General features: G+C 40.7%; 1 protein-coding gene across 19 annotated transcripts in view; it reads right to left on the bottom strand.

Annotated features, from left to right (window-relative positions):
• Positions 1-264: 264 nt before the first annotated feature.
• The window catches only part of LIMCH1 (LIM and calponin homology domains 1), a 348017-nt gene continuing 335465 nt past the window's right edge, over positions 265-12816 (bottom strand). For 11 of the 19 annotated variants that reach the window (XM_043871027.1, XM_043871030.1, XM_043871028.1 and 8 more), the window contains 4 exons: positions 12324-12410; positions 10737-10845; positions 8442-8544; positions 265-3187 (listed from right to left, as the gene is read on the bottom strand). In XM_043871027.1, coding sequence (XP_043726962.1) covers positions 3162-3187; positions 8442-8544; positions 10737-10845; positions 12324-12410 — 325 coding nt within the window. In that variant the 3' untranslated portion in view covers positions 265-3161. The remainder of the gene's footprint in view (positions 3188-8441; positions 8545-10736; positions 10846-12323; positions 12411-12816) is intronic. The other 8 variants (XM_043871031.1, XM_043871032.1, XM_043871043.1 and 5 more) reach the window with 2 other exon arrangements.

The following is a 12816-nucleotide window of genomic DNA, read 5'->3' as shown; positions in this document are numbered from 1 at the left end:
GGAGAATCCCATGGACAGAGGAACCTGGCAGGCTATGGTCCATAGGGTCACAGAGAGTCGGACATACCAAATCAGCTGGTAAGTTTGATTTGCCTTAAATAGCTGACCTCAAGATGCATCAATATACATATGCAAATCTGCATCATCGCTGTCATCTGACTGTGATTCCGGACCAAAAGCTGTAAGAGGGAGCTTGATTCTCTCTTCCCCAAGTGAGAAAATTGACTCCCCGCCCCTCAAAAAAAAAATCAGTGAAATACAAAATTAATTTGAGTATTTTATTTATAAATGTACATTTACTATAAAAGCTGTTGCATTTTAGACAACTTTTTATTTTTTATTTTTTTTTTACTATTTCTCAGAGTCATTTTAGAATAAATATTTTAAATGAAGGTTAGTGTAACTGATACAGAACATTGGCCCACCCAGAATAGTAACATCTTTTGGACGGACTCACATATGAGGTGGATCATTTCAGCTTGTTAAGTCTTACACTGTGTATAGATAACTATAGTATGTATTGCATTAATAACACTACACAGAAAGAATGAACACGTCATGAAAGTTTGCAAGTGAAAAACAGAGTTACCCATTTTTTTTTCCTCAAGAAAGAAGAGACTAGCTTTTGAAGTATAAGGAAAAAAAGATATACTTCCTCAGGAACAATAAATCACTCACTTGCCTCACCTTTTTTTTAAACAAACATTTACATTGTAGCTCAACAGAGCACAGCATTTTTTTTTTTCCTGGGATCTCAAAGATTATTTGAAAAGAAATAGATCATACTCATTATGCTGCATTGGAAAAAACAAGATCTAGTCTGCCCGAGCTGCCATGTAACAGACTCCAAATGAAATATAAATCAAATATAAATAGAAACAGTTGGCAATTAGAATTTAGAAAATGTTGGAGATTATTCTGTGCTGGTGACTATTGTTCATTATGGAAAAGCACATTTTGCAGTTGGAGAATGGGGCTTTATTTTTCTTGACTTGATTCTAGCTTCAATACATGTACAATGAGTCTCACTAAGAAATATGTATAAATGGGTTTGTGAAACCAGAAGAGAATGTGCAATATTCATATAATCCTTACATAACGGATGGAGTTCCACATGTAAAAAGTATTCTATAAAAATCGGTTATGAATGATTCTATTGTACATGTTTTGTGCATTATTGGTGGTAAAGTACTCTTCTAATATCATGCAAAGTGCAAACATCCATATTATCAAAATACTTAATAAAACATGCAGGTGGTTAATCAAAATATTGGACTTAATCTGTACATTTTCAAAATGTTTTCAATTCTTCTTTTTCTTTTTTTTTTTTTTTTAATTTCTTCCCCTGTAAAGCAGCCAACACCTCCATGAGAAGTCTTGAGAACTTGGAAGTGACTTCATCTCTCTTCAATGTACTGCATCCATAATTCATCACTATGTGCAACAGCTTTGCATTTTCTAAGGCACAATTTTTAATGAAATGATGTGTAAATTTCAATCTAACAACAGCTCGTCCAAATAACAAAATGGCCAAACTATCTCCAGTGGCTGAGGAAATTTCTGCACTTACATGGAACCCGCATGCAGAGAACCATCTAGCAAGTAAATAAATAACTGCTAGCCATACTCAATAAGACACAGAAAAAAAAGTTATTGCTTACATAACAGAAAAATATCTACTTGATCTTTATGACTACATTAACCTATTAGGAGATTATCCAGAGTCTTCATTCACAAAATGTCATCTGTCATCTTCACTTATTTGCCATCATTTTAAGGCAGAATAAATAGTCCCCCTTTCCCCAGTCTTCAGGAAAACAGCCTGGAGATCTAACATGGGATGCTTTTTAATAACTTGATTCCTTTCTTGGCCAGATGAAACTCATCACACAGGGCAAAAAATAAACCAGCCCTCCACAAGAGTTCCTTGCTAAACTTCTCCATGAGCAAGGTCCAGAATTCTTGGTTCTGGAATTCCAGAAGTCAGGAGAGCTGGTGACGGATGGCGTGAGGGAGAGCAGGTAGGTATCCAGTGGGGTGGGCGGGGACAATGTGAGTAGAAGGTCCTTGCTGATCACACACGAGTGGCTTCTCACCTTGTTCGTCACTGGATTCTGTCTGGATGGACTCAGTGCGTTTCCTTAGCCACCTGGGCTTCTGCCCCCAAGGAGAACTTGCAGGCAAGGGTCACACCTAATGATGAGCAAGGGTCACCCCTAATGATGGACTGATCTCGATGACAGCTTCCATATGTCCCACACGGAGGCTTTTATTGAATCTAGAGCAGGAAGAGAAGCAAGCAACAAAGCCCTCTCGGCGATCACTGACCCACCACTCTTTGGAAGATTAAACTTCTTCACGGATTTTGGTAGCAACTTTGGAAATAATGACTGAATTATGTCCCTCTGGTTTCTTCCTACCCTTGGGCAATGCCCCAGAGTGTAAACCTAGCCAATATTACAAGGGTTCTCTCTATTTGATGGTTCAGCCTATATCAATGGCATAATTCCCAAAGGACACAGAATCTAATACTAACGGACAATAATTTATTGGTATGACTTCCACCTCAAAAGGTAAGTAACACAAATGTTTCAAGATTACAGTTTATATTATCAGCCTAGTGACTTTGCAGTAAAAACAAGTTATAGCTCAGAGCTAGATGGTGTGATTTTTAGTTTCTGAAATGCATTAATTGTATGCTCCTGACTCAGAAGACCACGTGTCTCAAATTGGCATGTCCTGCATTTTCTGCAGCTCAATTCTGTAAACATAAAATGTTTAATTCCTAGAAATGCTAAAAAAAAAAAACCAAACAGGTTTATTGTATCATTTATCTCATTAACTCCCAAAAAAGAGAATAACATATTTTAAACCATACGCCTGTTTGACCATGCTAAGACCTCTTCTTTTTGAACTATTCAGGATCATTACAATTCAATATTCTTTTGTATATACTGTGCAAATGCCAAAAAAAACAAAAAAAGGAAACCAGGAAAACCATGAACACTGTGCTACAGAAGAACAGATACCATCTTTTAAAGTAGCCTTTCAGAAACCAGATGAACGCTGTGGAGCCCCTGAACTCGGGGCTTTGTTAAACAGCTGCCGGGGGACACCCTCGGGAAGGAAACGGTGAGTGATCTGGAAGCTTGAAGACCACCTTACAATGTTGTGGGCTGGCCAGCACCTGGCGTGAAGGAAACAGAGCGACACTTGGTTACAGTAGTCAGCCATTCTGGATTTAGATGTTCAAACATTTCTGAAACTAGTGATGGCCACTGCCCACATCTCTTCCTTCCAGGGAGAAGAAATCTGTCCCACCATGCCACTTGAAGTGTGGTCCAGGGACTGGCCCATATTGGCATCACCTAGAGCTTGTTAGAAATGCAGACTCTTGAGCACTATCCCAGAACTGAACAAGAAGCCCAGGTGGTTCATATGCCCTGTGAAGTTTGGCTGAAGTCCTCTGGATTTCACCCTAAACCAAATGACCTCCACCAAGTTTTCTTCCTTGTTTTGTGTGGCAAATAAGCAAGAAAATAATTTCTGTTCTGTCAGTTTCCTTAGCTTGTGATTTCTCTAAGAATAAATGCATTGCAACAGGAGGAATCTGACATATGATCTAGAAACAAGAGTGTTAGATTTAGCAAATAAAATATAGAACACCCAATAAAATTTGAATTTTAGATAAACAATAAATAAAGTTTTTAGTATATATCCCATGGGCTATTTGGGATATACTTGTGCTAAATCCTGAGCAAGAGATATTCGGGACATACACATACTAAAAATTCATTGTTTAGCTGAAACTCAAAAACATGTAACTGGGCATCTTGTATTTTATCTGGCAATTCTATCTAGGAAGGATGGTTTGGGCTCCATATTTCCTGCTGAAACCTTCACAAAGTTTCTCCTTCATTTTAGGCATTAGAGTTATGCTGAGGCAATTGCAACATTGGAAAAGACCCCCGGGATTTTGCGTTAAATGCATTTCACAAAAGTGAACGATCAAACAGACACAAAGACATGGTCATCCAACACCCAAGCACAAATGGGGCCGGTTAACCCATGTGACGGCTTGATTCGTGACAGGTAATTTGCTTTGCACATCTCTTCCCATTTACATATGAATTTACAATCTATTTACATTACTTTTAGGAATTGCATTTTAATATGCTGTTATGCTGTTTTTCCCCCTCCAAGAGAAAAATTTCATTTAAATGTGACCAGTTACTTGAAGAAAATAGGATTATATATTCAGGTTTTATTATTCCACACAATGAAGTTATTTCATTTCACTAAGAATGCCTTTGAGATAAACCACCTCTCACATCTATCCATCTCCCTTCTTAACTTCAGATCAAAATCAAGTAAAAAAAGAAAAAAATGATTTTTAGCCATTTTCCCCATTCTGACTCTTTTACTGCATCTGGGGTATATTCAATCAATTCAAGTGGATTTATACTTCTCTATCCAACTGTTAGTCTCTCCCCCTATTCACTCTGAAGGTAGAGTTTTCTTGACACCAAGAAAGAGATGAGCAGTACTCTCAGATGTGGTGGTCATTCTCCCTGCCATTTGTTGACCTGATTAAAGTTTAGTCTAAAATGATATTAATTATCTGGAAAAATAAATGTGAGAGTTAGGAAAACTTGGAAAAAATAATTGGAGAGAAGGTGGCCAGTCTCTCAATACTGAAGCGTAATATGAAGCTATATTAATTAAAACTGATACTAGAGAATAAACAGGTTAATAAAACATGATAAAATATCCAGAAACAGACCCAAAATATATATGGGAACTTAGTTTAGGAGAAAGTCGCATTTCAGATTCATAAGAAAAAATGGGATTTTTCAGTAAGTTATAGTCACACAATTGGGTAACTGGAAAACAAAATAAATCTAGTATCTATCTTATTTCTTACCCCCACATACATTTCTGATTATCATATGTTTATATGCCAAAGAGAAAATTAAAAAAATTCTAGGAGAAATCGCAGCTAAATTTATTTATACTCTTGGAGTACTCAGGGCTTTTCTAAGTAGAACACAAAACCCAGAATCCAAAAAGGAAAAACGAGAGCTATGTTTAACTAACTTAAGTTTAGGTAACTTAAGTTTAGGTAACTATGTTACCTAAACTGAAAATTTATTCTATGAAAAAAAAAAAAATCACAAAGTGGAAAGACCAATGATAACTGCCCAAAGTAGCAAATATAAAATAAAGGGAAAATTTCCTTAATTTACAAAAAACTCATAAAAAGCAACTGAGAATAACGGGAAAATGATAAAGAAATATAAAAGGTTTTAATAGAAAAAGAAGTATAAATGGTGAACAAACAAATGAAAAGATGCTTAAACTCACTTATAGTTAGTTAAAGACTACAGATCCAAGCAAAGAGGTTGTATCCCCCCGGCCTAGCAGAGTGGAAATTTTAAAAGTTTGATGATATCCAGAGCTGACAAAGGCATAGGGAAAGAAACAGGCTCTCATATACATTGGAGAGAGTGTGCTCTTTCGGGGAATATAATTAGGCAAATTGCTTGAAGATTTAAACAGCATGTGCCTTTAACTCAGCAGTTTCACTTCCCTTGTGGCTCAGACAGTAAACCGTCTGCCTGCAATGTGAGAGACCTGGGTTTGATCCCTGGGTCAGGAAGATCCCCTGGAGAAGGAAATGGCAACCCACTCCAGTACTCTTGCCTGGAAAATTCCACGGACTGAGGAGCCTGGTAGGCTACATACAATCCATGGGGTCTCAAAGAGTCGGACACGACTGAGCGACTTCACTTTCCACTGCTCAGAATCTACCCTGTGGAAGTGCTTTCAAAGGTTCATCAAGACATACATAAAAGGCTGTTCACTGGAGCATTTAAAAAAAATAGTATTAAAAAAACTGGAATTAACAGGAGCACTCCTTCATAGCGCGTTAGTTTTAAGTTATGGTAAGTCCATACAGTAGGACTGCACACAGCTATAAAAGAGCCTTAAAAAGAATGAGGGGAAAGGACATGCTATATGAAAAAATTGCCAAGATATATAACTAAGTTGTCTTCCCTGGTGGTTCAGAGGGTAAAGAATCTGCCTGCAATGTGGGAGGCCTGGGTTCGATCCCTGGGTTGGGAAGATGCCCTGGAGGAGGGCATGGCAACCCACTCCAGGATTCTTGCCTGGAGAATCCCATGGACAGAGGAGCCTGGTGGGCTACAGTCCATGGGGTTACAAAGTCAGACACGAGTGAGCGACCAGCACTTTCACTTTCATCATTAAGTTAAAAACAGCAGCAACAAAAAGTAAGCACCACTGCGGCTGTGCCCTTATCTTTGTGAAATAAAAGCCAACACAGGGAGCTTTGTCACACACGTGTGCATCTGGGTGTGTGTGCACACACATGTATATACACAAACACACATTCTGCCCCTGTCCCCAAGAAATTATTAGAAAGTGATTATGCGGTTGACGGAAGATTTTTTTCATTTTTCATTTTTTATCTTTCTAAACAATCCATTTTTTCCCCTAAACTTTTATCATTTATACCTTCTATTTATTTCTTCTTTTGAATATAGATACTGGTTCTCTAGGCAAAGAGATAATGAACCTTTTAGTTTGGTCTTAGTACATTTGTATTCTAAAAATCATCTAGTGAAATAGTGCATCAAAAATATTAAAGAAAAAATAGTACCTTTAATCTACTTCCAATTACCTATTTTTCATCTTACAGGACAGTGGCAGGAACCCCATGGTTCTTGTCTTTAGATTTGGAATCAAAAGCACTTAACATCCTTTATATTTGTATCCACAAGAGAAAAATTGCTGGCCTAGATCCTAAAAGCTAATTTCCGAAAGAAATGACAATGAAACACCCAGCTTCTCAATTAAAATAAAAATTTGGATGAAAACAGGTCACTGTTATCCAGAGGTGGGTTTGGGTTTGTTCTCTGCTGGTATCCTTCAATCCCTTTAAAGGACGAAAGAAATTCAGATTTACAGCACGTTCAAATCTGGCTGAACCATCCTTCAGCCTAACAGCGCCCTCTTCTGGTCCCCTGGCTCACAGGCAACAGGTCATTGAGGTTGCAGGAAAACTCCCAAGTTGTGTCAATAATAGAAAAAATATTACTTTGAATCCTGGGACAAAAGGGTTTAGTTTTGCTTTTTAATGTATAAAAACAAAGCAAACAAATACAAATATAGTTTAAATAAAATATAATTATATATTATACACATACACATGCTTTTGAGTGTTGTGTGCTCAGTCATTTCCGACTCTTTGCGGCCCCACGGACTGGAGCCTGCCAGGCTCCTCTGTCCATGGGATTTTCCAGCTAAGAATACTGGGGTGGGTCGCCACTTCCTTCTCCAGGGGATCTTCCTGACCCAGGGACTGAACCCCGGTCTTCTGCATTGCAGGCAGAGTCTTTACCAACTGAGTCAGCAGAGAAGCCCTATCCACCATAAGGACTATATTTATGATGGAGACTGAGGACAGATTCAGAGGCTAGCCACCGGCTAGTTTCATATTTTCTAAACAGCAGCTGGGCAACAGCACCCCCTTGTGGCCCCCCCCAAATTTATTAATACAAGACCTGTCCACGTCAGGAGGCCTAGGCATAAGATGGGACAGCAGGCGGCTCAAGGAAGCTTCGAGGCAGCACACACTGGCTCAGCGCTGATTAGTACGTACTATGGCGTTTTGGAGGAGAGTGGGAATTCACAGAGAATAAAACACACTGTTTTGTCTCTCAAAGAATTTTCAATTTCGTTGGGAACAAGCCCACATTATGCCATGAAACCCCTGAATGCAGGCATTGAGGAGCGGGTGCCTGATTTGATGAACAGTGCAGAGCGACTCTTCACCTGTGAGATACCCTCCGCATGCTGCTGGTCTCCTAAAGAGACCCCTCAACAGATGAATAGGGTTTTACAGGCCTGACATCACCCCTGTATCTCACTGGCATCTCCATGGTGAGCTCAGCCAGTGTCTCAAACTCGGTCTACATTTTCACCTGCTAGTGTATTAATGCCTTTCTAGTTAAAAGGAATTTGGCCACATTGCAGCAGTCGTTCAAGTGAGAAAGAAACAGTAAACAAGGGGTCACTTCACTAGTGTTTCTTTTACCTGTGCTGTGCTGAGTCACTCAGTCACCTCCAGCGCTTTGTGACCCCGTGGACTGTAGCCCACCAGGCTCCCCTGTCCATGGGGATTCTCCAGGCAAGAGTACTGGAGTGGGTTGCCATGCCCTCCTCCAGGGGATCTTTCCAACCCAGGGATTGAACCCAGGTCTCCCTCATTGCAGGCAGATTCTTTACCATTGCTAATAAATCTTTCTTTTAGTGTAGGAGCATCAACTGATAGGAGAAATAGTTGAATTCCTAAACTGGTCCAGCAAAGGCATGTGCTTGCACCCGTACATCTCAAGGCACTTCCCCCCAAGACTTACTTCTGGATCGCATGTAGCAGTCATTACAGTTTAGAAGACCATTTCGGATTCTAACATCCGTCCCACTCACTGCGTCTCCAAGCTGTCCTTTACAGATTCCACACTGCAGGGCAGAAACAACAGAAGTTATAAGGCACATAAGGAGCTGTTTCCTTACAATGCTTGGTTACTGTTCACAAGAGGAGCACGGTGATCACTTCTCTAACCTCCACATTTGTTGAGTATCTACTATGTATGAGAGGCTGCTCCGCAAGCTGACTTCCAGAAACAATATACTTTTAGCATTTTATCCCAAGTCCTAACATTCTACGGAGAAGGACAATGGTTCAGAAAGCTTAGGACAAGAGGTGACTTGTCCAAGGTTGTGAAGTTGGTGAGTGGTTATCAGGTTGAATCCCAAAGCTGATTCTCAAGATGGAAGACTGTCTTAAACAGATTAAATCTTAGTGGTTTTAAGTAAACACATGGCCAACAAATTATATATCGAAGCCTGTCTCTGAATGAGGCTTTTCAGAGTTGTTGGCAAGTTCTATTAACACCTGACTATAATTACTGTGGAATAGCACCCCCCATCTTAAGTTTCCATGTTAGAGGCAATGATACCAGGTCAGCCTGAGTGCAGCAGACCGTGGGGTGCACGGTACTGGCTGAACCAGAGACGGTGGCAGCGGGGCGTGCTTCATGCCAGCCACCTGCAGGCAGATTATGACCGAGCCCAGGAGCGAACAAAGGGCCCCAGACTCTAAGGTCACCCGGGGCACAGGGAGGGCTCCATTCAAATTATATTACGAGCTATACCTACACACAAGGGTAGGGATAAACCCATATGGTGACGCAGCTTAAAGCTTCAAGTCAGCTCTTGGAAGTGAACGGTTAGAGAAAACAAAGGCCTTTACAGCTAAGTCCCCTGTCCATTGAGAATCTGCAAAAACTCTTTGTCACCTTGATTATTTCGAGTTCTGGTTAAGTTTCTGAGAATAAACTGTGGTGTTAGAACATATTATCTTGATATGACCATGAAATTCTTAAAAGTATATACTATGAGCCTCACAATACTCCAAGATAATTTAGGATATACATTATTTATGTTAATTTTACAACAATAATATTGATAAATTGAGTCTAAGTATCCATATTGTGTTTTGTTCATGATAAGTTTTGCTTTCCAGTGATTACTGACATAATTAAGCTAATAATTTCAGAACGGCTTCATCCACTTTCTCTTAGTGTACAGGTAAGGTGAGAGTTATTTTAAACCTGTGCAAGTTTACTTTATAGCCTAGGGGGGAGCCAACAAGAAACAGGACAAAACCTGAGGACAGAAGAAAACATGTCCGCATGATGAAGGAAAATAAATTATTCTTTTCCAGAGCTAGAGGGTGTAGCTTCGAAAATTATATATTATTTGAAACATGCCCATGGGTGATGAAAGGAGATGCCGATATAGTCTGTAAATTCTTAAAAATAAATCAGGCAAGCATTAAGTGGTTAGCTCATCTGCTAATTGGCAGGAGATCTGAGACTAAAATTTAAGCCTTCTCATTTTCAGTTATTCATTAATTCACTCTTCTAGAAATATTTACTGATACCATCTCCTCTAGGTATACAGAGGAAATAATGATGAGCTAGACAGACACGGTACCTGCCCTTATGGAGCTTGTAGTTTATGAGAAGAGATGATATTTAAACAGTCCGATCGTGAGCAATAAGAAGCATGAAAGTTTCTATAAGGACCTGTAACAAAGGCAACTTGATTCAGTGTGCTGAGCAGGGCAGCTCTTAGAGGGAGTAATACTCCATCTGTGATTGCAGACACACTCATGTGGAGATCTACAATTTAGCAACTAGCTGCAACCACTTAATTGAGGGAAATTTCCCATCAAGGTCAAAGACCAAAAACCTCTGAGCTGGGTCACAAGAGTCTAAGAAGAAGCAAAGATGTTACATCCCAAATAAATCTGCCCTGCCTTTAAAGATTCAGAAGTATCACTGTCCTCCTGGGTGGCTTGCTTAGCTTCCTGCTAGAGCAACACTCTTTAGCAACAAAAAAACAGTTTTACAAAGACACGTGGCACATATACATCTTGCTTCCTCTAACCCGACATCCCAGAGGGATGCGTGATAGAAGAATTTTATCCTCAAAGATGGACTCCATGCCCATTTCTGTACAACCTAGCGCTGGGGGGCCTCACACACAAAGGTTGTTAGGACTTCCAGGAGGCGCTTACTAAGCGCAGAACGAGGCCAAAACACAGGATGAGCCTGGACTCAGGGAGGGGCGTGACGAATACGTACCTTGAAGCACTGGATGTGAAAATACAGGCTGAGGGTCTCAATGATCATAGCAGCGCCTTTGCCCAAGGGAACCCCGCACGAAGAGCACAGCTTCTTCCCGCTCACAGACCTAGAAACACGCGGCCTGGTAAGATGCGCTGCTTAGAGTCTGGGGCCTCATGCACAAATGAAATGGAACACGGAGCCTCACGAATATGGAGCCTCACGCAGAAATGAAATGGAACACGGAGCCTCACGAATACGGAGCCTCATGCAAAAAAAAAAATGGTTTCTTAAAACACTGATATCATGAATGAAATGACGGATACCGGAATGATAATGAGCAGGAATTAAGCATTAGCTATAAGATGGTGATAACTGATCGATTAAATACAGTAAGCCTCTGCTGTGGCACTCTGTGGAACTCTGTATGCATGAATTATTTGTTTTTTTTCCCCATTTATTTTTATTAGTTGGAGGCTAATTGAATTATTTGTTATCAAAAGTTTGTGCTGTAGTCTGTTCAAGCACAGTGATCAAATGCCTTGAAATGATTCAGTGTATTTATCATATGTTTTCTTAAATCCTCAAAGACCATCAAGTTTAGTTTTACTAAGGTTTTAGTTGTGTTAAGTTTTTCTGTAATTGGTTCATTGGCCCACTAGGGCATTCCTTTTTATTTATTAAAATTTTGTTGTTGTTGCTTAAAAGTAAAGAGGGAATCGGGATCCAGTCTAACAGGTACCAGGCACATATAGGATCAAAGCTCTGCCGACACCAAGTTCTGTGATCTGGTGTGAAGAACTCACATTGGGTTTCCATTGCATTGGCTTAGACAGGTCGGCTGTGCCCTAAGCCAGCCTTCCCACAACGAAGGTCAGATTGCAATGATGCCGACTGTGAGGAAAACTCCTGGAATTACGTAAGAAACTTTAAAACATGCAGTGTCATTTGGAAGCTAACCTTACACACAGGGACAGAAGACACAGGAAGGAAGACAAGAGGAAAAAAAGGAAGAGCTGCCCTTCGCAGAACTCTATGTATTAGGATTTCCCTCTTCTCCCGCAGTTAAATGAAATTTCTGAATCAAAGAAAACCCTGCAGTACTTAGTAATTTGTTTCTCCAGGAAGGGGAGCTCAGGCAGCTTTTAAGACTATCATGGGGCCCAATTAATGTCCAGAAGCATTCACTGGAGGGCTGGAGGAGAGAAAGAGGGAAGATGAAGTTTCATTTCTCAGCGCCTGCCTGGACCGCTCTAAGAGCCCTCAGCGGATCCCGCCTAGAGGACCGAGCCTCGTTGGGGGGAAAGGCGCCGGCTTAGGAGCCTGGCAGTTGCCTGGTGGATTTTCTTATTAGATTGCGGGTTCCCACAATGTCATTAAAGCCGATGGCCACAGTCGTGCCAGCGCCACACGCTTGGCTCTTGACCGAGGGCTGATAAACTCCTCAGGCGGATGGCGTGTGTTCCTTTGTCCCGCCTCTGCGTGTGTGTAGGAAGAGACGCGGGTGGACAAATCCACATGGGCCCCTGGCAAGCACGCGTTCGGTGGTGATGATGCGCAGCAGGCTCCAGCCAAAACAGAGCAGCCTCAGAAAGGCTTGCTGACCTCTTGTACCTGTTTGGTGACTGGCCAGGAGGGGTGGGGGAGCAGGGGGACAAGCGCCCAGCCTGGAAGTTCTCTCGAGGGCTTTTCCTGTAACACGGGAAAGGAGCCAAACATCATAAGTAAACAGGAGCCCAGTCCCACAAGAAAAGACCTTTTAGAAGAAAAAAAAAAAAAGCCCTCTTCCTTGACAACCAAGTAAAAGACCATTGCACATCCTGGTGGTAATTTTTTAATAAAGAGCAAAAAAATAATTCCATCTAGCAGGCTTGTTCAGACACTGGCTGAACTGGTATCATATCAAAACCAGGCTGGCACTGTTGAACAGAAAAGACAAAACAATTTTCTACTCCTTATTTTTGCCAGGCTCTCTGCTAGTTAAAGTTGCACGTTGAGTTAGATATAAAAACTACAAATGGGATGGAAGGGAGAGGTAAGTGAGGCTATAGGGAAAAGCTCTTCAAGAGATCCCAGAAATAAAGAGCAGTGCTTAAAG

This window comes from Cervus elaphus, chromosome 17 (assembly GCF_910594005.1).
Source record: "Cervus elaphus chromosome 17, mCerEla1.1, whole genome shotgun sequence".
Classification (NCBI taxonomy): Eukaryota; Metazoa; Chordata; class Mammalia; order Artiodactyla; family Cervidae; genus Cervus; species Cervus elaphus.
Note: the sequence above shows the minus strand (reverse complement) of the source record. Positions and strands in the feature narration are given on the sequence as shown.